Genomic DNA, 26,382 nt, shown 5'->3' with positions numbered 1-26,382 from the left:
CCGATTTGCTGAACAGATAAAGGGAGTTTTAACCCAAAGAATGGTATGTAATATATGACCTTGGCTTTCAAACGGTTTATTTTTGTTCATACGACAAAATAAGGTCTTAATATTAAATATAGGGTTGGATTTGACTTGGCAGATACCAGAGCCTTCCATTACTGCTGTAGTCATAATATAAAACTATCCGATGTGTGCCAGTGGGCATGCAGCAGGCCAAGAATTTCTCCATCGGTGTTTGTTTTTGTGAAAATTTGGGCGGCTGCTTCACAATTGGGTTGGCTCTAAAGATGATGTGTGCCTGTGTTGGACGGGGCAAAGCAGTGGCAGGCACAATATGATCCATGCTGTCTCTTCATAGTTAGTATCTTTAGTTTTGGGGCAAAATATTGACTTCATGTTTTTTCCCCTTCTTAGCGTTTTAGGGATGTTTAAAAGAAACTTTCACTCAGAACTGCAGGGTTCAGCAGAATGAAGGCGTAAACCAAACTATGTGAAATATTCAGATCTGTTAGTACAGAAACTTAATGCTATGTTGCAGCTCGCAGTTTATGTACCTGGGGCCACGCACAGATACAAAATACTAATTTTGAAGTGTCCTTCCTGCACATGCTCCATCTCAGATCGTGGTTTTGCTATAAAGCTGAGGTGCTTTTGGACTGCTGCATTGGAACCATTTTGCTGAAGAAATTACCTGCAAAGCACTTCAGTGTTGAGATGCTGAACTGAGCTCCAAAGCCTTTGTTCTAACTTGGCTGTGGTTTGAATTAGTCACCTTCAGATTTTTAAAAAAATAATTAAAAAAAAAACCCAAACTAAAACAAAACCAAAACCAACAACAAAGCCCCAAACAAACCAAAAAACCCACACAAACCAAACAAAACCACAATCAGCCAAACCACAACCAAAAAAACCCACCCCAGAAGCAGAGCCCCAGTCCCCACCTCCCCTCTTCACAAGAAGCCAACCCCAGTAGTGCCAGGATCTTGTTTCTGTAGAACAAAAAGTGTGTAATAACGACGTTTTCCTTTGAGGGCTGACACAGGAATGGGGGTCAGGCCGAGCTGCTGCGGACGCTTTGCTGCGGCTTGGAAGGGAACGAGGTAGGACAGGTGGCACTGAACTTGGGGGCCGATGGAAGAGGTCACGAGCAAACCTGGCTTCTGTGTGTTTTAGCAGGACTTCTTCCATCTGTGTGTTAGCCTCACCCCTCCGTCCAGTTTTCTGTGGAAATGAGACATACCCAGTCTTTCTCTTTAACTATATGGGGGTTTTTAGCTTGTTTGTTGACTGTGGCTGGCTGAAGGTGGTTGACTTTTCTGGAAGTTAAGTGAAAATTGGGAACTTGTGGGAAGGAGCATGAGTTTGACATCTACAAGCCTGCAAGATATGATCCTTTTTGTCCAGTTCCTCGGCAGCCTCCCAAGATAACCCCCAAGCAGTGGGGATGTACCCTACAAGGAGGAGACTGCCGCGGGAATTCAGTATTTCCACATGGAAGTAATGGAGCATCTTGGTATAAATTGACTTGTTTATGGGGAGTCTCACCTTTATTAGCTCCCCCATCACAGATGGATTTCTTTGTTACAATAGCTGCATCTTTTGTCCTGTGGGTAAAGCCTTGAACAAAAATGAACACAGTTGATTTGAGGGAATGAGCATCTGCTTACAGCCCAGATATGAGGGAGGAGTCTCTTTATCCTTGTGGAGGACAAAAAGCCATTTTCTTGGTCTTCCATTTGTATGACATGTATCTGGAGGTCTTGGTCTGCTTAGTGGGCAGATTCATTTCTCGTGCATGTGCTGCTGTGGCTGCTGCTTCCCTCTCTGCCAGCGGACCGGGGCATCCTTATCTTCACAAATTTTGGAGTCAAGCACAGTTGAAGTGCTCATTCCTGGTGAAAAGGACTTCCATAAGAGAAGCCACGCTGCGTAACTCAGCTCCTGGTTTCTTCTCTGTGACTTTCATTAGACCCAGGGTCAGAGGCATGTGGCAGGGTTATAGGCTTATTTAGTTCCTGAAGCTCACATGTGCCTCCATTCTCATGTGCTTGCTCTGAACCTTGGCTGGGAGCTCTCGGCCTGGATTATGGTCCATTTTTCATTGAGAGGAATTTTATGGCAGCTGTTGAAACTCCATTCAGCTTACTTTCAAATACAAGACTTTTTTCTGAAGAATATATCAAAAGCTTTGGCAAAAATGCTAGCTGAAAATGACTATCCTAATTGCATTCTGAATATTAATATTTCTTCCTATGAAAGACTTGTTGGAAATAAACATAAAGAATTTCTAAAATAATTGCAAGCTTTTAAAGCCACGTGTCACAATTTCTTCAAAAACAAATTAGCAACCTAAAATTAAACAGATCAAAGTCTTTTACTTTATAGAATGTTACCTTGCAACAGCTGCACAATACCGGTAAACTGCGTGTATTTAAATTTTTGCTGTAACAAAGCAGTGTATTTTCAGCAACCTGTGACCATTAACTATTCAAAAACGTTTTTAATCTAGTCTTTAAATATAGATCTCTTACATGCAGATAGGATTTTTTTTCTAAGATTTGATTGTTAATTTAAGAATTTGGGAACTATAAGCATTGTATGCTGCTGTACTTTTTGAGTGTTTTTTAGAAGAAATATCTTCTGATTCTTCAGAGATTTTCTGAAATCTTAGAAGGGAAGGAACTTACTGCTCATTTCCTTAGCTTTTGTTCTATTTATTTTCAAGTAGTTCTTCTCTGTTTTAGAGTCTTTTATTACCGTACAAAAAAATCACATAAGTAACATTGCCTGTCAGTGTTATTGCTTCGTGACTACTGTGGACTGACCAGTGATGTTCTCCTAAATGCTCCTTTTGCTTTAAATTTGATGGCTATTCACCTGAACGCTTCTGTTACTCAGTAACTTGCGCATGGATCAATATAAAGCATGTATGGTCTTCTCTTAAACAGTTATTTCTGGGAAGCAGAGAGATCTGTGGAGTTAAAAAAAGAAAACCTCACTAACCTCTAGCTTGATGCATATTAGAAGTAAAGCTATGGTTTCAGAACGTGTCTTGAAAGGAGGAAATTCAATAGGGAGCCATCTTAACTTTCCAAAAATTTTAACTGTGAAAGATCAGCTTGCAAGCTTTTTGTTAACTTTGATCCTTCTTAAAATTGACCCGTTCATAATGTGTTTCAGTTTCTGGTGTATGCTTTTTCCTGGTATAAATCCTTGAAAACTAGCAACTTTGAAGCGTTTTTTTTTTTTCTCCCGTTAAGAAATATTTCTGGTTTTCCTTTGCTATCTGATATGTGAAACTAATAAAACCCCACGGGGCTGCCGAATGTACAAAGTACAAGTTCACATTTGTGAGGCTGTCGCCACCCGCTACCCATTTCTTTGGTAGACACACACGCGTGATGGCAGAACATGGGCTTTGCAGCACATCCAGGTTCCACTCCCTGGCTGGCTGTTTTTTCAGTAAGCTCTTGCTTTGTTTAAGAACCAAATGTCATTATTTGACTTGTTGCTTAAAGGTACATTTGTTTCCTAAAATAAGTTTTATGCATACAAATTGATCATGAAATGCATTATCTGTTCATAGAGAATTTGCTTCCATAGTATATAGTTCTCGAATTCTTTGTCGAGGGTGATTTGATGAGGATAATATGGAGGGAAACAAAAAATGGACATGCTTTATCTTTTTATGCTAATGAAATAAAGTATTCATTTGCTATAGTGTTTGCTCTCCTTTATTGTCTGTGTCTGACTTTCAGTACCTGGTCTCTTGATTCCAGTCACAGCTGTTATCTCTTTGGGCTGTCCCATACCTTAGTTCTGTACTTGGGTACATTTCTTAACTACTTTAGTTACATAATTTCAAATTCTACCACAATCAAGCTTTCCGTGATGGATCCTCAAATGAAGTTCCATTGCATGATGGAGTTGCATCAGTGCTTATGTTTAATCAGTTTTAACGCTTGTCATTAAGCAGGGTTGAAATAAAGCGTTTCTGTTTCAAACCCAACTTCTTACTGTGGGAACAATCCCTCCAACACTTGGAGCTGGTCACCACTGCTGCTGGTGAGCTGTGTTTTTCAAGTGGAAAGTGCTCTTATCACTTTCCTGGCTGCTCTGACTGTTTTTAGCAGTAGTGCGATGTTAACGCTTTGAGCACTGTACCTTTCATATGTGCCAGCAAGTACCAGCATCCAAGGCATTTGCAAAGTTTCTCCAGAAGATTTGCCAATGGCTACAGGTCTTGGAGATGAACTTGCAGAATGATACTGGTTTATGAAAGCTTCTGTGAGGTGTCTTTATGCTCAGTGTAAATCCTTCTTTCTTTCCTCTGCCTTTGTGAAACAGCCCCAGCAAGAGTGAGGGATGCAATGACAGTGGTAAAAAGGGCACAGATGTCCCCAATTTGCTTTCAAGTTTGCAAGCATATGTATTTGTCCTTGGAGTTTTGCATTTTCCACAAACAAATGTGACATTTTTAGCTGTTGGGGACTTGGAACAGGAACTTTCCCTTATGTATAAACATTTTTTAAAGTGTTCTTGAGGACTAGTTTTGTTGAAGCAGAAAGTAGTGTGAAGTATCCTTTATTTACTCCTTTTTGTTATAGCCTTCATACTTCAATTGTGACTTTATTCTCCCGGGTAGACCCCATCTGACCAAACCAAATAAATTGATACGTGTGTCTTTCAAATGAGGAAATGGGCAAACTACTGCTTCTTGAACAGTACTTGTCAAATTCAAAGCTTGTCCACTCTTGTCTTCCTAGATATATAAGGAGAATGTGTGCGGGCATATATTGGAGCAGAATAAGAATTAGTGCATCGTGTGAGAGGTTATTAGCTTTCTGCCTGCGTCTTCTTGTTTCCATCTCCCCTGCTGACCATCTGCAACACAGAAATTGTATGCTGTACCTAAAAATATTCAGCTGTTTCAATCCATAAACCAACTACCCAGTACTTTAGTTTCATCCCACTTCTCAGTGTATAGAAATTTGAATTCACAAGGGTGAAAAAACGTTATTTTCTGTTATGCACTTTCTTTGATGTTCCCATTTAGCTATCAGTGCAAAACTTACAATGATGTTTTAAGAATAAGTTCAGGTTGCTGAAAATCCCACCAGTCCCAGGAAAGAAGTTATGGTTCCAAGACTGCATTATTCTGACTGAGAGCACTGCTGTGATAGTTATCTTCAAAATTGTATTACATCAGCTGACCTAACAATGTTAAGCCATTTGAGCTCGAGTAGTAGACTGAAATAAGAGAATTTCTAAACTCCTATTTTTCTATGAGGAAAACACTCTTCTTTTCCCATGGTCCCAATCTTGAAGCCTGCTCTGGTTACAAAAAGTATGTTGTGACTTTTTATTTTTTGTTCCCTCCAGGTTTACAGGAACAGATGGACCGAGTGGTTTCGGATTTGAGTTGACGTTTCGACTAAAGAGAGAAACAGGGGAGTCGGCACCACCTACTTGGCCAGCAGAACTAATGCAAGGCTTAGCCAGATACGTCTTCCAGTCAGGTACTGCAGGGTTAAATATGCTTTTTCCTGCTTTCATTCTGAAGGACCACATCTGTTTCACAATGCAACACTTGGCTTATCAGCACCCAATCAAATCTTGGGAATTATCGTTGTGTGAGAACCCAAAAGAGTGTGTTCCCTCCATCAGCCCAGCTTGCTGGGGATAAAACCCAACTGCTCTTCAGGTAACTCCAAATCCTTAGTACTGAAAAGCTGAAGACACAGAACAGTTATTAACCGTAGGAATTTGGCCCAGTGGCTTTTTGCTTTCCTGCATTGTTGGTTTCACCTTCTCTTGGTAAGAAAAACTCATTTGCTTATCCTGAAATGGCTGAGGAGCACCAATCTGGTGAGGTCTCCCTTCCCAGCAGAAGGGCTGTAACTTCCAAAACCGTTGCAGTTCCTTCACAAGCAGGTCTCTTCCCATGGTCTGTGCACCTGAGCAGCAGCAATGCATGTAAACAAGGAGCTGCTGAGATGAGAAAATGTAAAAGTTGTAAGAAATGTTAAGGCTGGGAGGGCTAAGGAATTAAGAATTGGGAATCATTAATGCAGATGGAGACTTGCCAGAAAACTGGGGACCAGGGTGCCTACAAAATGTCCTCTTGCAGTACTCTTTCTGGGTTTCATTTATACCAGTAGATTGAATATTAATTTGTAGTGTGATCATGTGAAGACCCTTGGAATGGCTGAGTGTGTAGCATACTTGAAATGCGCTCTCTGGCATCACAAGATCTGAATGAAAATTTTTGAAGAACTTTTTTAACATAGTTTGAGGTCCTCTGCAGGTAAAGTACCTTCTAAATCAATGATTATTGAATTTGTAACATTTGGTGCTTGTTCTACTAGTTAATAAATTGCTAAGTAAGTTCTGATTCTGTTGCTGGTTTTCAGTCAGCTGGCTGATTCTCAAAGGGGAAAGGTCTGGATGAAAACAGGATTGCTCTGCTAACCTCTGTGACAGATCTCTGAGGCAGTGGTAACTCTTGTGGGGTATTTTTTCTAAATATTAACTGACAGAGACCAGTGCCAGCACAGGTTATTGCTTGTCCTCATGTTGGGAGGGTCTCTTGTTACTGTTTAAAATGACAAACTTTTTTTTTTTTTTCTGTGTGGCTGTCTTCCCTGATTGCCATCCAAATTTGGGGTTACCCCCCAATCTTGGTTTTTGCTTCTCTTAAGCATCTAAATCCACGTGACTAGTCATAATTTTTGCCACTGTTTGAGGTTCCTGTCTAAATTGTGTTTTACAGTAGCCTTTTGATACTGACCATGCAGTGATGAATTTGTACTCACATTTTCTATGTATTGACTACAGGGTCCAAAGGAAACATCCAAGCCTTATGTCTCCATCTTAATATAAAATAACATCCAACATGGTATATGTCGACTTATTATCTTACATATAAGACCCCTTTTGGAGCCTTTTAAATTTTCTAGTCCAGAGTAGGTTCTCATAACAGTCTCTTTAATAAAGTAGTTTCAGTGCCTTTTATTTGCACATTGAGCAGCCTCCTTGTAGCAGTTGCTTGTTTGTGTCACCCTTTCCATGGGTGAGAGGAGGTTTGCAGAGTGACTTGGGGTTTGGTAGGGTACTTCAGGACAAGCTTCTCGGTGATGAAGCTGGCGCTCCAGGCAGAGACTTCCCTTGCTTGGTTTCCTGCACTGCTGCAGTCTCATCCTTCTGACCTCAAAGGCAATGAATTGTTTTTAAACTGGAAAGAGCGGTTATGCCCATGCATATCAGTCTGATGTGAACTGCTAAGGGCCTCCGGTATTATGCTCTGCTTATCTGTGCTGGGTTTGAATTTCTACCCACCATGACTCTTTAAAAGCGCTGCTCAAACATACGTTAGTGGATTCTAGCCTCTGGGTGTTTAGCTCTCAATTTATATTATTAAAAAGCCCTGTATACGAATCATAAATTGACTTATTTGAATGTACAATTGAGTATGAGCCAACACCACGCTCATCATGCAACAGGCAAACCACGTGCTGGGTTACCTTAGGAAGAGCATGAGCAGCAGATTGAGGGAAGTTAGTTCTTCTGCATGACACCAAGGAGGCCTCGCTTAAAGTACTGTGTCCTGTTTGGGGTTTAAGAGATGCTGAGAAAACAGAGTCCACAGTGGTGGGGATCCTGGAGCACATGAGCTCTGAGGAGATCTGGAGGCAGCCGGGCCGGGTTTAGCTTGTGAAGAGAAGGTGCAGGGTGATCTGATGGGAGCCTACAGCTGTTGGGAGGGTAGTTATAAGATTGTGGGGTCAAGCCCTAGATAATACACAAAGGGGCTACAGCTCCAAATTGTAGTATCAGAGGTTCTAGAAGGGCTTCAAGGAAAACTTGTTCACGAGGGTGGCAAAGCACAGGGAACAGTTTATCAGGGAGCTGGTGGGTCTCCTTTCCTGACAGGGTTCAGGACTAAACAAAGCTACCGTGGCCCTGATCTAGCATTGGTGATGGCTCAAGTTCAAATAGGAAGCTGGAGAAGACACCTCCAGAGGCCCCTTAAAATATCAGAGAGTTGGAATTTTTTCTTTTCATACAGCTTTGTGCCCTTCAGCAAGCAGCTGTGTGCTGTCACCGAGTGTTACCAACCATTCCTTGCCCTGTATAAAAGGAAATTGAGTGTTGTTGCAGCAAGTGATCAGGCTCTAGTTTTATTTTTGTACAAACTTATCACTTGTCTCTTTTGAATAAGAGCTTTCTCAGGCTAAAATCTGCTGCTTAATCATAGATGTCAGGTTAATCCTGACAAGATGGTGCTTTTAAGAGTTGTAATGGGGCAGACTATCATGTTTCTTCTAGATCTCTCAGAGAAATACCAGTTGACTGTAGCTAGATGCAGTCATTTTCTGATTTAGTGTAAGCTCGCTCACTCTGTTCCTCTGCCGAGTCCCCAGTCCTCCTCCTGCATCTGACGTGTCCCAGTTTGCCTTGCTTCACTGCCTTGGGCTGTCCTTCTCAGGCTGGCAGTCTCCGGAGCAATCCCGTGTTCTCCCTTGTGTCAGCCCTGGGTGATCAGGCACCCAGGGCAAGGCAGCGTGGTTTTTGTTTTTTTTTCTGCATAATGGGATTTCTCCCAGTTTCTTAGCTATTCTGCAAAGCCAGGTGAACTTCTGCTGTTGTTTTGGGGTTTGGATTTTTTTTTTTTTTTTTTTTTTACTTGGTCTTTTACAGGACTTCTCTGGTTAGATGTTAAAACTTTAAAACTGTCAAGTATTTGAAGGGGTGGTTCTTCTGGAGCCTACTGGGCATTGGGCAGACTGTGGCATTGTTTTACATGATGAAAGGTTTCTTTTTGTTCAAATTCTTTCTGACTGTGCCACTTGAACGTTTGTCAAATGCAACAATGATGAGTGTTGTTTGACTCTGGTTTATGTACCTTAATGTTGTTTTCTTCAGATGTTTAAAAATCTGTGGAGTCTCTTTAATACTCCAAAATAGTCTTGAAAAAATGTGATGAACCGAAACAACTTGAGTAATGCTTATGTATCCACTCTGAACAAGAAGCAAGAAAAATAATTAAAACTGGCAGGAACTTTTTGGATAGGCTCCAGGCACTTTGGCATGTCAAAGGATTGTTTACTTTGAAAGCTGTGCTAAGGGCTAAATTCTTATCTCTTGAATACCAAGGCAACTTTTTGGTTATCGTAGATGTGCTTTGCTGGGCCTGGTTCAAGCTGGGGGAAGAGTAAGGTGTAGTTACACTCTTGCTGAGCCTGAGCATTTTCAGATGGTGATGACTGCACTGAAAACTCACCCAGCAGCTACTGCTGTCCTAAATACTATTACTCTGTATTGCAGTTACAAAGGATGCCTCATTGCAGGTGGTATATTTTCATAACAGACACTTCTAGGCAAATGAATGTTGTGTTCCTTTGTTTCCATCTCTCCTGCACTGGTTGTGCTTTAGAAAAGCAGTCTTCCGCATTGAATTTCAGACCTCTTGGAGCCTTGGCTTCCCTCTTCACTGTAATGAACACTTGATGCTTTGTGCTTTTGATTAAATGGCACTATTTCCCCTCCTTCAACAAAACCAAGCTTGCAAGTCTCAAAAAAATGTATTTGTGGCTTTATCTGTTCTTAATTTTATCACTGTTAGACCATGACCACAAATTCCAACTCTGTTATTTTTAGTTTTACAAAAACCCAAACCTGCAAACCTTGAAAATGAAACCACACAATTCAGTGACCTTAGCTTGTCATGGTTCGTGGGTATACTGGGAATATCTCATGGTAGAACAAATTTATACTTCAAACAAAGAAGAAACACTATTCCTGCAGAAGGCTTATCCAGGGCTTGTCACAATTGGTAACTCTTTAGGTACTGCAGTATTATGATGCTTGATCAGTATAGAGAGACCATGGTTTATGCTTTCATCAAATTAAAATCTGCGGTTTGTTTCTCTCTAAGGTAAATTTAGGTTGTTTTCAAGGGCCTGCCTGATATACATAATGAGGACAATATATTTTAAACAAATGTGTTGTTTGTCTGAGTTCTTTGTTCTTCCGTGTTTCTTGGCCTGAAAGAGAATAGCTGTAAAGTACAGATTTGGAGAAATTGCCAGGAAAAACTCATCATGGATAGGGCCTAAAGGTCATGGTATGGCATATGTTGTGGTTATATTCTCTGCAATGCATCAACTGTAGTGAGGAACTAGCTCGTGAAAGTGTTCAGAAGTATTGAGACAATGTCCATGAATTAGTTAGAGGTTTGCAGGTTGGCTGAGCTTGATAATATTTACTCCAGAACGTGTCAGCCTGAGCAGTCGGAGTCCCCCCTGCTGCAGGGGGGACAGGTAGCCTGAAGGGAGGCTTGAAATGGCAAATGCTGTTCTTCACTCCCATCGCCCCAAAAAAAGAAATGCCAACAAAAACCAAACCAACCCCCAAAATGCAAAACCCCAAGGTTTCTAACTGGTCAATCAGACTTCAGATCTTAAGAAACTGCTAGGAAAACCAAACCATCTAGAAGGCATTCAGGGAATAATAGATGTCTCGGCATGGATTGATCAAGAACAAATGGAACAAAGTAATTGTGACAAGTAACAGGCACCATGGGGAACAGGGAATGTTGGTTAACCTGATGCTGGTGAGATTTTGACAGGTATGTGAGCAAACTGAGTAAATACAATCTTCACAGAATCACAGAATGTCAGGGATTGGAAGAGACCTCGAAAGATCATCTAGTCCAATCCCCCTACTGGAGCAGGAACACCCAGATGAGGTTACACAGGAAGGTGTCCAGGCGGGTTTGAATGTCTCCAGAGAACGAGACTCCACAACCTCCCTGGGCAGCCTGTTCCAGTGTCTGTCACCCTCACTGAGAAGTTTCTTCTCATATTTAAGTGGAACCTTCTGTGTTTCAGTTTGTACCCATTGCACCTTGTACTATCATTGGTTGTCACCGAGAAGAGCCTGGCTCCATCCTCGTGACACTCACCCTTTACATATTTATAAACTTTAATGAAGTCACCCCTCCATCTCCTCTTCTCCAAGCTCCCAGCCTTTCCTCATATGGGAGATACTCCACTCCCTTAATCATCTCTGTGGCTCTGCGCTGGACTCTCTCCAGCAGTTCCCTGTCCTCCTTGAACTGAGGGGCCCAGAACTGGACACAATATTCCAGATGTGCTCTCACCAGGGCAGAGTAGAGGGGAAGGAGAACCTCTCTTGACCTACTAACCACCCCCCTTCTAATATACCCCGGGATGCCATTGGCCTTCTTGGCCGCAAGGGCACAGTGCTGGCTCATGGTCATCCTGCTGTCCACCAGGACCCCCAGGTCCCTTTCCCCTACGCTGCTCTCTAACAGGTCGTTCCCCAACCTGTACTGGAACCTGGGGTTGTTCCTGCCCAGATGCAAGACTCTACACTTGCCTTTGTTATATTTCATTAAATTTTTCCCTGCCCAACTGTCCAGCCTGTCCAGGTCTCGCTGGATGGCAGCACAGCCTTCTGGCGTGTCAGCCACTCCTCCCAGCTTGGTGTCATCAGCAAACTTGCTGACAGAGCACTCTATTCCCTCATCCAAGTCATTGATGGATATATTGAATAATACTGGCCCCAGTACCGATGCTTGAGGGACTCCACTAGATACAGGCCTCCAACTAGACTCTGCCTCATTGACCACAACACTCTGGCTTCTTTCCTTCAGCCAGTTCACAGTCCACCTCACTACCTGATCGTCCAGACCACACTTCCTCAGTTTAGCTGTGAGGATGCTGTGGGAGACTGTGTCAAATGCTTAACTGAATTCAAGATAGTTACATCCACTGCTTTGCCATCATCTATCCACCTGGTTATGTCCTCATAAAAGACTGAGGTTGGTTAAGCATGACTTCCCCTTGCTGAAGCCATGTTGACTGTCCCTGATGACCCTATTATCCTTGATATGCCTTGAGATGGCACCAAGGATAAGTTGCTCCATCACCTTCCCAGGGATGGAGGTGAGGCTGACCGGTCTATAGTTATCCGGGTCCTCCTTCTTGCCCTTTTTGAAGACTGGAGTGACATTTGCTTTCCTCCAGTCCTCAGGTACCTCTCCCGTTTCCCACGACTTAGCAATGATGATGGAGAGTGGTCCAGCAACGACTTCAGCCAGCTCCCTCAGCACCCGTGGGTGCATCCCATCTAGACCCATGGATTTATGGATGTCCAGATTGCCTTGGTTGAAGAGGACTGGGTTAGGGAGAAATTAAGCAAACTCCTCCATTGTCCTGCCTTCCTCTGGGGCCTCAGGGGTACGGAGCTCCTCAGGACAGCCTCCGGCAGAGTAGACAGAGACAAAGAAGGCATTCAGTAACTCTGCCTTCTCTGTATCTTCTGTCACCAGGGCACCCACCCCATTCATCAGTGGGCCTACATTGCCTCTGGTGTTAGTTTTATCTGCCATGTATTTGAAGAAGCTCTTTCTGTTGTCCTTGACACCTCTCTCAAGGTTTAATTCTAAGGCAGTCTTAGCTTTCCTAGTTGCCCCCCCTACATCCTCTGACAACAGCCTTATATTCTTCCCAAGTGGCCAGTCCCTCCTTCCATGATCTGTAAACTCTTCTCTTCCACTTGAGTTTCCCCAATCTTGGTAAAAACTAAAGAGGGATGGCAATACTGGTTGGATATTTAGACTCTGAGTAATTGTCAATGTGTTGTCATCAGCCACAAAAGATGTGTAGAGTTTGGATTTATCCCAAATCTGTCCTTGGTATTGACCAGGATGATGGGATGCGGAGTGTCCTGATGAAATCTGCAGACACAGCGAAGCATAATGGTGCAGAGGACTGGACTTCAATTGCCTTTGCAAATTACAGAAATGGTTTGAGGTACCTGTGTGCAGTAGGGTCAGGAAGGTGCAACAAGTGCGAGGTCCTGTGCTTGCATGGGAATAATCCAGTGCACAGTGACCAGCTGGAGAAGAAAATTATTCGGAGTTAAGATTGCCAGTGGGGTATACCTGAACCAACACTCTCTTCGCTTGGAGAGATAAGCAGCTAAATTATCCTGATGCATAAGTAGAAGTGTTCTATGTATTGCATGTGACGGGGTTCTTCTATGCTGCTAGCAACACCTTGAAGGGAAAGGGAGAGCACCGTTTCTTGTTTTGGACAAAAGACTTCAAGGGACATGCATCCCAGTTGGAGACTGGAGGACAGCAATAAGAGTGACCCAGAGGTCCAGAAAATATGACCTGTGGAAGAATGATCGAAAGAGTTATGTTTGTTTAGTGCAGGGAAGAGAGGATAGAAGGAAGATGTGAGAACAGTCTTCAAATATGCAAAAGGTTGCTGTAGGGAATAAAGTAATATTTTTTTCTGTGTGCCTACTAGGGATATGAGAGACCCATCACTACTAAATTTCTGTAATTTAGGATTAGCGTTTGTTATTAGGAAAAACTTTTGAATTAGAAGTACAGCGAAGCACTGGAATAGCAGCAGATTCCTCATTGCTGCGTATCTTTGAGAACAAGTGAAACTATTTTTCATGTATATTTTTCAGGAAGAGTTGATCCTTCCTTTAGTGAGGGTGGAGTAGGAGCCTTTTTTGTCTCCTTTATATTATAAACATGTCTTGACTGATGAGGTAACCTTTTCAGGTCTTCTAAACATAATTTTCTGTGGTTCTGTAAATACATGATTTATCTTTTTTCATAGTTTCTTGATTACTGGTGCACTAAGATATACTTAAATGTGAATTTTGAAGTCTCAGCTAATTTAAAAGTTAAATTTTAATATTTAACCTTTGACTAGTCAGTAGTAGGAAGCCGTTTGTGTCTTGCGGACTGCAAAATGGTAGTAACAAAATCTACGAGCAAAGGAAGTAAGCATGCAAGATGCAATTTATGGGTGGTGATTTAATGCAGATTTCGGCTGATTACCTCAGGAGAAACTTGCTTACATGAATTATTCCTTAGAAAACTTGCTATGCTTTTGAAAAGTGTATTGGACAGAACTAATTCCAGCAGGTACAGAACAAGTTATACATGTTGATAACAGCAGTGACCAGATTAGCTATAGCTGATGTGTTAGGTTGGGATTTTTCCCCACAAACACCTCTCTTGGCACCTCTGCCCCCTCTGCACTGTTATGGTGACGGATTCCCATTTCAGAGGATAAGGTATGAATAGCTTCTCTTGTCCTGTAGTTATTTCTGTGAAACCTGCAGGAACTTACTATCTATGAGCTTCTGTCCTCCATCATGATTCAAGTCTGCGGGCCAATTTCCTGAAGTTACTGGAAGGGAGGATGGTTCTGACTGATGCGTGCAAGTGCCCAAGGCAGGACAGCCACACAAACTTTCGGCAGCCTGGCTGAAAAGCCAGCCCAAAGTGAGGTACGTCTGGCCTTCCTTCGTTATTTTTGACGTCATACTCTCTTCAGGTAGGAGTTGTTTTCCAACGTCTTGTCTATAGTTTGAGGAAGCTCGTACGCTGTTCCTGCCCATGTCATTGGTCAAGCACATCAGTTTGAGGGTATTATGCCAGCTCTGTGTGCCTCAGTTTCCCCTTCAGTAAACAAGGGTGATTACAGGGGTTGTAAGCACTGCAGGTGTAGCTGCACTCTTCTTACTTAGCAATTTCATCTCATTCAAGTTAATCTTAGCCATGGCGGCACTTTGCGTTTGACAGGTAGTATAACTTTTACACTGAAAATGGGACTCAGTGGGATTAAGTGATTTGTCTGGGGTCACAGACCTGCAGCCATTAAGCCAGTGGATACCTTGACACCTGCTGCCCTGGTGTAACCACTAGACCTCATCAGATCTTCTGGAGTCCAGAAAGCTTCAGTGTGGTAGCCTCAGTGACTCTTTCCTTGCCAACATATTTTCAAACATTCCTGACACAGGCCAGTTTCTGTATGTAAACGGGGAAAAAAAACCCAAACCAAACTCCTTGCTTCCTTGACTACAAATGAAGCTTGCCTAGCTTGTTTGTAGAACAGCATTTATTTCTTCCCAGTAGGATGACTAAAGCCAAATATAATCTCTCAGTAATTCATATATATTTTTCCTTGACTGTGCCTTTATTTTTTTTTTTTTTCGTCCCCAGGCTGATTTATTGTTCTCTTCTGGTTGCTATGGCTCTGTAAAATGTATATATTTTTTTCTATCATCTGTTTGTAATATTGACCACTTTCCAGTGTAGAGCTGGCCCTGGCTCCTATGTAGTATTCTAGGATTTCAGATTAAAAATGAGGGGATTAACTGTGGGTTTTAACTCCACAAAGAAGTATAAATCAACAAAAATTTCATTTCAACAGAACCTGTTATGTAGTGAACCCTGCTGCGCAAACACTGAAACTGTAGGGCAGTAAAGTTTATAAAACAGCCTCCTGGCCTGTCATTTGCTGTAGGTGAACAGGACCCAACAAAGCGTGCAGGCTACATGCCTTTATTCTGCAAAGGGGTATGGAAATATTAAGTCACTGGTTCCAATTTAACCCAAGTTTGTCATGGCCAAAAGCTCTCATCATCTGATAGTTATTCAGTGGTCCATGAGAAATTGCTTGGGTTTTAGCCTAATTCCTCTTAGACATTTCCCATAAAACAAGCTGTTCTGTGAGCAGCAGCACAGATCAAGGTTGGTATTTTACATCTCTGTGCACCAGCCCCTCTATGTCCCACACTGCCACAATAAATCCACTTCTCCCTGTACTGCTGCCTGTGAGCTCACCTCCCCAGTATGTCCCATCCCTCTCCCCATCTCGTAAGCCAATCTTGTCACAGCCCCGAGCTTCCAGCTGAGACATACGTGCTGGGGCTGGTACCAAACAACATGCTGGCTGATAAAACAAACCAGTTGCTTGTGTGCAGAGTGGTTGGCTGGCGTGCTGGGCATGACAGGCAGCTGTCGAGCTCATGCTTCAGTCTCAAACCCGTCACTGGCACCTCCCAAAGCTGGCTTGGAGGCTCTGAAGTTGTTGGGGTGCTAATTGCCAAATGCAACTCTTATAAATTGTCCTGATAGACACTGCAGCGAAGTGCTGGTTGCAGATGGACCCAGCCCTTTTTACTTCCGCCTGTAGATCACGAATAAAGCTTATGCAGCACTGTTGATAATCCAGGGAGAAGCATCTAGCTGCAAAGCTGCCAGTCAGACAGACAACACCAGAGAGACCTCATGGGAAATGTGTTTTTCTGCAGAGAGGATGACTCTAAGAGGAGGCATTTTGCAAGCACATAAATGCATCTTCTCTTGAAATACTGTCCCAGGGTTGCACAGAGAGAACACTGAAGCTGGGAGCGGTTTACTCTTACCATCTTGTTGCTGTTACTGCTCGGGATGCTCAAGAGTTGGAGCTCGCCTGCTGGCACTGTCTGATCGCCCTGCCCGAAGCTGGATGCCCCATACCTCTTGCATGTCCTGCCAGATAAGACTTGTCCTGCTACAGCAGCTCTGTTCCCTCTGCGTGTGTGCGCCCATGAGCTGACACACGAGGCGGTGCCAGTTGCAGAAATCGTTCCTTGCAGCACAAGAGATGACAGCTTACCTCGTGCCAGCCTCAGCCTGTGCGTGCAGTTATAGCTTGATTGTGTATCTGAGCTCTCAGAGAGACATCAGTATTGCAGTGTGGCTTTGTGTTTTTTCTTTGCGTGCTCTTGAGCAATTAGGCAGGTAGACACTTATCTGCTTTCCTGACAGAGTAAGACTCAAGCACTTCCCAAGAAGCCTTGTCGCTGTTTTGTCTTTGGCATCAAACTATCTTCTCTAATCGTTTGTGGGGTTTTTTTCTGTGACTGTTCTGGGTTTCGTCCAGCAGAACTCATTGAAATGCATTATTATAGCTCTTCTTTTCTTCCCCTCAAACTGTAAACTTCCAGCGCTTCCTTCCAATGTTAAGATGGTCTTGCCAAACCCTAGCAGGGATCTGTAGGGAGAAAGCGTAGCAATATTGACCGTCTGCAACATCCATGCTTTTTCGTGGAGGGAGCCTTTCACTTGGAAAGGAGGGAGAGGACAGGTCTTGGCACTGGTGACACTGAGACTGGCACATGTCAGCATACAGAGATGCTTTTGGGTTCCCTAGGTGAAATTAATGCAGCTTCTCTCAGCATGCTTGCAAAGCGTAGTATTATTTGTCTGTTTGTATGACCATAATTTTGGGGATCTTCACAGTCCAGTGCTTTTATTCTCACTTGTGAGAGGCAGAGAAACACTCGAGTCCATTTTGTTGCTGGATGCGAAGGCACAGAGGGAGGTAAGAGGCTTGCCAGTTGCTGGAGAAGAGCTTTATGGTGGCTCCAGCTGTTACTGAAGCTTCCCAGGCTGTGAACCAGCACACACCTGGTGCCCTGTACTTCCTCTCTGTGTGTCCTGTCTCAGAGTGGTTTCAGGTGATAAAGTAGCTGAGGGCATAGAGCAGAAATACAGTTGTGAATGCTGCTGAGTGCTGTTATGCCATTGTACAGGTGGTACATATTCTCCTTCCTCCTGGCAGTATAAATGGAGTTGCATGACCTTAGATTCTGGCTAAATTCACTTCTCTGTCTGTTCTGAATAGGCAGGAAGCACCCCAGCTCCAGGCTCAGTCCTGCCCTTTGCCTTGGAGCACTGTCACTCCTTCAGCCACTGATGTGACAAGCTGGCAGTAGTTTAGCTCTTGCTGGTTTTGGTAGGTAACATCTTCCTGGCCTGTGCTTGAGACTTGGTAGGATATTGTGCCACACCAGAGAATCTCTTCTCAATGAAATTCCTTTTGCTGTGGTGATAGAAAAGCCCCTGCAACCCTGTGGCCAGGTTTAAAAAGCACAGAACACTTTCTCAGGAACTTGAGAAGAGGGGACCAGCACCACTGCTCTGCAACATTGCCTTTTGCGTGGTGTGAACCTGCATGAGGCTTTTGCACGCTGCCTCCCAGTCTGCAGTTCAGCAGTAGGAAAGCATGACTGGGAACCCAGGAGTTTCCAAGGGCACCTGTACTCCTATTTGGCTTGTGGAGGAAAAGTCTATGGCTTATGTTGTCGGTGAGCTAGCTATGTTAATATGAAGTAAAGCCTTTTCTTCTCTACCTCCCTAAACTCATGGATTTTGCGCTTTTTTTCTCTGCTGCAGTTTGTCTGGACTCATCGGTCAGGCTGGGTACTTTTGTGCCTTGTTGTGGAAGCCACTATTGTCTCTCCAACTTCCAGCTCTTGGCTGAGAACAGGTCTCTGACCTTTTCCAGCCCCAAAGGGTAGGTTGACACTAAAGCATGGAGAGACTTTGTACCAGGAGCAGAGGCACAGAAAGTCTTTGTTCCTTATAAAAGACTGTTGAAATAGAAGGAAAACTGTCTTCCCCAGGCTGCTTTACTGATTGCATACCATTTCTAGGCAGTAAGCGAGAGATCTCAACACTGCCTGAAAGAGGAGGCTTGTTTTTAGCTGCTACTGCAATTTAGATAAAGTAGGTTTAGGCCCAGTTTGAGCTGGCTAGATTTCAAATGATCCTGTCCCTTTTAATTCTATCAGCTCATGTCCTGTTCCTGCCTGAGAACTGAATTTGGCTCATTGCTTTTCAGCTGTTCAATACGGTTCATTCAGTTGGTTTATTTAAAAAAAGAAAAAAGGAAAAAAAGGACCTGTCTTCTCTCTGTGCTTTGCATCAGTCCACATGCCCTGAGGCTGCTCCCAAATGTCAGGGATGGACAAAGCGTTGGTGCTTCTAAGTCTCACATACAGTTGCATTTATAAACGCACAAGTTGTTTTAGCCTTCATACAGTGGGCAGTGGGCTGCCACTGGAAGAGGGAGGAAAGAAATGGGCATGGAGACCCAGAGAAAGCTGTGTGGCGCATCTCCGTGCAAGGCTGCTGCAGCAACCGGAGCGGCCGCAGGACAACTGCTGGCCCTGCGCCCTGGGATGCTGTCCCCAGCCAGTGTCATCCCGAGCGGCTGCAGTTCAGGATCAGAACTCATCTCACTAATGTTTTCTGCCCAAAGCAGAGGGGAGCCGAGCTCTCCACAGGAAGCCTTTTCTCCATCCTTCCTGGAGCCTCCCTGCTGCAGGAGGGTGAGCAGGAGCCCCCATGCCAGGGACCAGCAGTCCCTGTTAAGAAGAGCATCTCTGACTCCTGGGGTAAGGATGCGGGGGAGAAGCTGCATGTGGTCAGCCCAGCCTTGGACAAAGGCTCTGTCCCCTGCTCTGAAGGGGGAATGCAAAACAAAACAAACAGCTCGAGGAAGGCAGAAAACTCCCCCTTCTGCTGGTGCAAGGTCCTTTGGCATCTTGTATATGAGGTTTTTGTCCCACCCAGCCTTTTCTGGGAAACAGAAGCAGCCACTCTAACAGTTAAAGGCTTCTGCTCAGAATAGTATTGCCTCCTCCTATCAAGAAGCTGAAAGCCACAACAGAGGGATTGTTCTGCGGTCACAGGAGCATCCTCTCTCGCTGCTTTTGTGCAATTGTTTGGGATGCACAGAGGAGAGTTTGAAGGTTACACGTACTGAGTAACCTTGTGAGAAGTGCTGGTTTTTCCCTTTACAGCTGCCAAGCCCACGTTAGATGAAACGGCAGAGAAGAGTTGACTGAGTTGGAAGTTGGCTTCACTGTTACATGTCCACCTTCTTACACTTTCTATTGAAGATCTGTGCAGCAAGTGGTGCTCAAACTGTGCTTTCTGACTAACCCGCTCTGCACTGCGCCTGTGACTGGCAGTACGCAGAGCTTGTTACAGACCAGCTTCTGATGGACTCCCATGCAAAGATCCTTTGCAGCAGCCTGCTCAGCCAGGAGGCAGCAAATGGGCACAGTGGGGGAAGCATTTTGTTCTTGGTGGGGAAGAGAAACTGGGAGAGTGTATTCAGAGGCTGCAGGCAGCCCCAGAGCCTATGGAAAGTGGACTCTCCTGCTTTTTGGTTTAAAATCAGAGCCTTAGAGCAATCACCTCTGAATACTTGGGATGGCATTTCAAAAGGTGCTCCGTAAACAGGCTGGTCAGTTTGAATTTGAACCATAAATATAGCTCCTGCACTAAGTTTGTGGGTTTCTCTTGAACTACTGTAATGGATTGGTAGAGCTCAATGTGCAACTAATATTTTACACAAATATGTGTGAATACAAAGTTCCCGTGTTTCCTGCCCTTCGGCCTCCTGCTTTGCCAAAGTAAAACAATTTTTTGGCCTGTGTAAGCTTTAAATTCCTGAAAATTTAATAAAAAATAATCAACCACTGAGAAAAATGCTGCAGTGCTCTCTCAAAGACCCTTGCCCTTCCTGTTTGTTATAAGCTCCAGAACTAATGCCCGGGTAACTAAATACCTTTTCTGAAGTGATAACTCCATAGATGTTTTCTCACAGACCGTGTTCCCTTCCTTACCCTTTCTTGAGTATTTTTTGCTAAAAGGGATATCCTAGTGCAGCCTTTCAGTCTTTCTGAAAGTCAGATGTTTGTGCTGTGAAGGCTATTAAAAGAAGCTGCTTGCATCTTATTTGGGTCCTTCAGAGGAGGATAGTGCCTTTGCTTCCCTTTCAAAGTCCTTGACAGCTCTTCAACAGAAACATCTCAGAGATGTCTGGGGGAAGATCACAAGTGACTGTACTGTCTCATGGTGCTCCTGTGTCATCTGGGTGTTCCTGCTCCGGCAGGGGGATTGGACTAGATGATCTTTTGAGGTCCCTTCCAATCCCTGATATTCTGTGATTCTGTGTGTCCATCTAAGCATCCACCCTCCTCAGTGGCTTGCACATGTGCAAATATGTAGGAGGCCCAAAAACAGGGAAAAAAAGTTTTCTCTCTTGCTGCAGTTCTCCTCCCTCACTGAGGACACCTAAAGGTTGTTAAATGCTGTGAATACAAGTCTTTGTTTTAGTTGCACCTGGCTGGGAAACATTCAGGTAACCGTAAAACATTCTGGCTTTCACATGTCAGAACACAGGATAGGGTTTTTAAATGAAAGGCAAGGATCTCTTCAAATTTGCCACGCGGGACCACATAATCAGTAAGTAAACTGTCACTAAATATGTGTTTTGAGCTGAGCCCTTATCTGACAGGAGATCCTCCTGTATAACATCCTTTCTCACTTCTGGGCCTCCACCCCATCCTGAGGCTATTCGATTTCTGAAGCTATTGAAGACGTAAATATGATCCTTTGAAGGGGAGCTGTAAAACGTGTATTGTTGAGGTGAAGAGTGGATAAAGCTGGTGGCAGCGCAGCTGGACAGAGGTGGGAAGGGTCTCACCTGGGCTGGAGCTCAGGATTTGGCATGTGCATCACTCCCTTGCAGATGCTTGGCTGGGGATGAAGGGGGTAAGAGGGAGGTTTTCCCACTTGCCTGTTGGAAGATGTGAAAGCCCAGCCCTGCAGCACCCAAGAGTGGTGGGTCTGAATGGTGGGCTGTAGAGGAGCAAGAACTTGGAGCAGGAGAGTTTTTTGGGGCTGTGAATGATCAGCTCGCATCTGTGTTTGTTTTCTTTCTCTGCCATACTCAGCAATGCCAGGTAAGTCCTTTCGTGCTGCCGTGCCGTCCTCCAGCCTTCCCCCTCTGCGGAAGGGAGCCACACAGATAAATCTGGAGATAGGTGAGAACTGTGGTGTTGCAAAAGCAAGGCAGGAGATGCATCCTGCACCCGGCCGTGCTTACACCCGGGGGATGCCAAGCGCTAGATGTGCCAGCTCCTGCCTCTGCTCTGCGAGGAGCAGACGCGGAGGAGCTGAACGGAGCTGCGGGGAGGAGAGGCAGCGTGGGAGGAGGTGGCTGGCGGGGCGGGCTGCAGGAGTCAGGGAGAGGACAGGGGGCCCAGCGCTCGCTGAGGGTGGGAGCGTGTCCTGGGCACTGGAGTCACTCGCTGGGAGCCTGCATGAGAAATTCTCAGAGGCTGCAGTCATGGAAATTGTACCCGCACGTAGCAATGGGCAGGGAGAAGGAGCAAGCCAGAGACGCGGGTGTGTGAGGATGGAAAGAAATGTCCTGGAAAGCAGAAAGAGGTAGAGGAGGCCCAGAATCAAATTGGTTATTGCATCATAGCATTTTAGCGTTTGTTTTTCAGCTAAAATATTACACTCTACAGTGTCACATAAGGCATCTGGGTGTCTGGGATCTAATTCGCGATATGAAAAGCAGCGTTTGTAGCTCCATAAGCAGGAGCTGCAGTGCAGCGAGACACGTTTTCCACCGTCCCACTGTCAGTAGGGCTGAGGGAGAGCTCTGAGCAGGGCATGGAGGAGTGAGGGATTGCGTTGTCCTGCTGGCGATGTACCCGTGCGAGGGCCCGATTCTGGTCCCCTTCATCGGGCTTTCAGTCCAGGAGACTTAAATGGTCAAACAAGCTTATATATGCTTGCATAAATTGATGGAGCTCTTTTGAGGGGATGATTTTTGAGACTTAACAACCTGGAGCTATGCAATAATCAACTGCTGATCAATGTAAAAAAAAAAAAAAAGATCACTTTTCTGTCTTCTGAAACTGTCTTCAAACTTCAGAGGCCGAGCACTCTTTACAGTCCTGATAATCTGTTTTCTTCCACACTGTTTTATTTTTTCAAAGAACCTTTGGCCTAGGCTCCATGTTTCTAAAAGCTCGACTTGAATCCCTGTAGTGGAGCTATTGTTTAATTGTTCTCCAGGGATTTAACTCTTCCTAAGGCATCTTGTCTGTGCTGCGTGTCTGCGCGGGCAGCAGCACCGTGTGAATTTGCAGCTCTTTGGAGTGCCGGGGCTGCGGCTGTTCCTGTTTCCAAGACGGGAGATAAGGAGCAGCAAAACTGAACTGAAAAAGAAAAACATGGAGGAAAAGCATTTTTTTTTTAATGTAATGCCAGTAAACATCATAGCTTGTATTCTACTAATTCCTCGTATGTTCTTAGAACACGTTCAGCTTGAGTTGAAAATGAAATTATAAACTAACTGCCAGTGGGCCCCACAGATTATATCACCATTGTTTTTTACTTTTACTAGTTGATGTGTACAGTCCTTTGTAGGCTAGGAAACTAAGCAGACAGACTGTATTTAATTTGATTTGATTATCCCTAGATTATTTTAGTTTAATGTGGCTGTCAAATGAGTTTGAAAGAAGTCTTTCTCTTTATACTTTTTTTTCTTAAATTTGCATCTATATAATGAGTTGCAATAACAGAATTACTTTGAGATTTTTAGACATGATTTTCATCTTTAATTTTTGTATCTGTTTATTATAGCTATGTCTTTGCATACATGCTTATATCCATTCTTAAGCTAGTAAGAAATATAGTAAGTAGCACCAGTGAAAAATATAGCTAATACATTTCAGCATTGAACTTTGTGTCTACCCTTAGTTTCTCTGAATTCTAGCTGTTCAGTCTGCAAAATGGTACTGAAAAACAGCATCCAATCATATTTGTGATAGATTGCCAGACTACCTTTTTTTTTTAACAAAGCCAGACTGAATATTATAAATGTGTTGGAGAAAATACATTTATGTAATAAATTATACAGACTGTGCATGGGATAATAGCAATGCAATAAATTACGTTTGTTTCTGTAAGTATCGGATAAGCTGCGTTCAATTTAAACGTCTGGCTGCATCACTGTCATGCTGGTCAGGAGCTCACTGGGGGCCTTTTTAACATTCCTGCACCCATAAGTCATGGAGTCCAGATCCTTCTTTGCTTTGCCCTCAAATGCAAAATTCCTCTGACGTGTGTGACTCACTGCCCTCAGTTTAGCTGAGATCTCACAGTCAGATGCAAAACGCAGGTTTGTACCTCTTGGGGCAGCGAGTTTTCAAGCTGGTGAGTGATGTGGGTAACGTAGGTCTGGCTTGTGTGAGGAACGTGGTCATCTTGTTTGCGTGCCAACGTCCCCAGTGGTACATGCTGTTGTGGTCTTATTTGGTATATCTTTTTAGACCAAGGTAGCAGAGAGGTACCAAGCGTCGTGCTCGCACAGCTCAGCAACATCGCTGGCTCGGGTGTGATCCAGGTAGCTGCTGCTTTCTCTGGGACAAGCAGGATCGTTTCTTTCAGCATCATCTCATGCATATCCCAGAAGAAAGTGACCATGTGATGATAGCCTGACTTTCCGCAGAAACGAGAGGAACACAGAAACTCGCTGTTGAAGGAGATGAGTGCTGTAGAGTAGCTATTTTCCTAAAACCAAGCACACTTAGTAGTTAATGTACTTAGGGCTTCTCCCACTCTGCACAGTATCAGCTCTGCATCACTGTCCAGATGGATTTATCTGACTGATTAGTCAGAACAATTTAACCCGCCTGTTGCAAATTTTAGCTGCATTTCAAAGGAGGACATGCCTTAGAAGAGATACAGAGTAATGGTCAGGCTATGAATCTGTTTTCCTAAATTGAAAACCTAGCTAAAGAACTGCATGATGTGACCATGTCAGAAGGGAGAAGTTTCTGCCCTTCGAATGAACCAGGGTGCTTCAATCTGAACTGCCCTGGAGCCAGACCAAGTCTGGACACTACGCCAGGCCACGCGTGGTCAGGAAATAGGCTTCAAGTTCCCTTGCTGCCTCCTTGCTGGTGGAACAGCATCAGCTCCTTGTTTTCCCCCATACAGTCGATGCCCAAATAGCTATTTCCCCTCTGCTCTGGGTGCAGGGCAGCAAACTCACCAGAGATGTTCCCTGACCCAGGTTCAGCCTGGGGCCACCCTTTGGTTGGAGCTCTCTTAGATCAGGTACTCGCCTGGTTTGCTGTCCTTTTCTACTTGCTCCCTGTGGCTATTTAAAAAGTAAGGATTTCTAGCAGGGTCCCATAAAAGCAAAACTGGCAGATTTAAAAAAGAAATGGAAAATACAGCGGGAAGTAATCAGCGTTTCTCTCTAGAGCTAGCTAACACCTCTTGAGCGTAGATGGCATGCATTACACTGTTTATAAAACATCTTGAGGCCAAGAATATGATTTGGTTTTATTTCTTTAGGCATCAGCTATATTTAGTGAAATTAAAGGTGGGGGGAATGCACTCCAAGAAAATACATGAAGAATGTTACACAAAGAAAATTTACTAGTCCCCAGTGGCATGCTTCCCTCTGAGTTATTTCCCCAGTTCTCATTATCGAGCAGTTGGATAGTAAAGTTAGGCGAGATTGCGCAGCTGAATTATGACCATTGCTGCACAAAAGAACCTCACCTGCTTTATGTGGGCTGTAAAAGAAAATGGATAATGACATTTTAAAGACTTCAAAATATGGGAAACTTAACAGAGTGGTCTGGTATAACTGTCTTGTAGATGCTGCCTTTGCATAATAGAATGGTACAAGAGCTAGTCTATGGGAAATTTAAAGACTTCTCATTTCTGTAGAGATGGAGAGAGGCTTCAGATTTGCTATTACAAATTATGAAATAAAACAGTAAGTTTGAAATGAAGTGTTTTAGTGACTTCCTTGTTTGAGTTCTTTTGAAATCAATACCTCCCTGTGAAGCAGTTTGATTTCATGGAATCAGGGTTCCCTAACAGAAGGAGGAAAAAAAAAAAATTGGTAGTTTTTGTTAAAACACAAACTTGCAGAAAAAGAACCAGTTTCAAGTCTGTGAGGATGGATAACCTTGCTGCGTTGGGTTTAACTCCGGTTAGTGCCCCTTCCAAGCAGGAAGGGTGTGAGTGTCCGTGAGGTTACTGTAAGCAAGCCTGTGTATTTACAGCATGTCCAGCGTGCCCATGGTGACTGCCGAAGGATGTGTGGTTATCCTGGGGCAGGTCAGGTAGCTCAGCTCCTCCTTCCATGGGGGGGATGTGTAACCACCTCAGGTGGACTGTGAGGCAGAAGTAGTCAGCAGCAGATCCTATGAATCAGCTCACATGCTATAAATCAGAGTCTTAGTTTACTCCTGAGGATTTGCTGATTTAGCCATACACTAAAATCATTTGGCTTTAATTTTTTAACATACTTTCTTTGAGTTCCTTTGCTATTTAATCCCTCCTGTTGATAGCTAGATCATTTCTGTGCTTTGCCATCTGTCCTATGCATTTTACAATTCCCTGGTGAAGCCCTGGTAGCTTTTTCTGGTGACTTGGTTTTGCTGCGCTCACCTAAGGAAACCAGGCTTATGCAGCCATGCTGGTCTCCTGCCTTGAAGACTGACTGTGCTACCCCTGATGGTGTTTGAACCTGTTGGCCAATGTCAGAATTAACAGTGTGGTAGGGCTCTTGGTTCTTAAAGGAGTGTAAAAATGAGCAGGTGAGTAAAAACGCTAACTGTGCCCTCTGCAGCAGAGCAGTGGCGATGTGTTATACTCGGCCTTTGACACAAGTGACTGCAGACAGGGTCCTCCTGCATGTAAAAATACATCCGATCCTACATATGCAAACGATGCTCTAAGTGAGATTTAGCACGTGGCTCCTTTGGGAGCCCTCCATGGTGCTCTATGTGGATCCAAATCAGCTGGCGGGGGGGGGTTTAACTTGTCAACACAGTTATTTTTCATTCCAGTGACTGGTGAAGCATGGG

General features: G+C 44.0%; 1 protein-coding gene across 2 annotated transcripts in view; it reads left to right on the top strand.

The window, feature by feature from the left end:
* The window catches only part of SUFU (SUFU negative regulator of hedgehog signaling), a 100,387-nt gene that overhangs the window by 22,319 nt on the left and 51,686 nt on the right, over positions 1-26,382 (top strand). For both annotated transcript variants that reach the window (XM_065638949.1, XM_065638948.1), the window contains exon 3: positions 5,386-5,522. In XM_065638949.1, coding sequence (XP_065495021.1) covers positions 5,386-5,522 — 137 coding nt within the window. The remainder of the gene's footprint in view (positions 1-5,385; positions 5,523-26,382) is intronic.

This window comes from Caloenas nicobarica, chromosome 7 (genome assembly GCF_036013445.1).
Source record: "Caloenas nicobarica isolate bCalNic1 chromosome 7, bCalNic1.hap1, whole genome shotgun sequence".
In the NCBI taxonomy this organism is placed as follows: Eukaryota; Metazoa; Chordata; class Aves; order Columbiformes; family Columbidae; genus Caloenas; species Caloenas nicobarica.
Note: the sequence above shows the minus strand (reverse complement) of the source record. Positions and strands in the feature narration are given on the sequence as shown.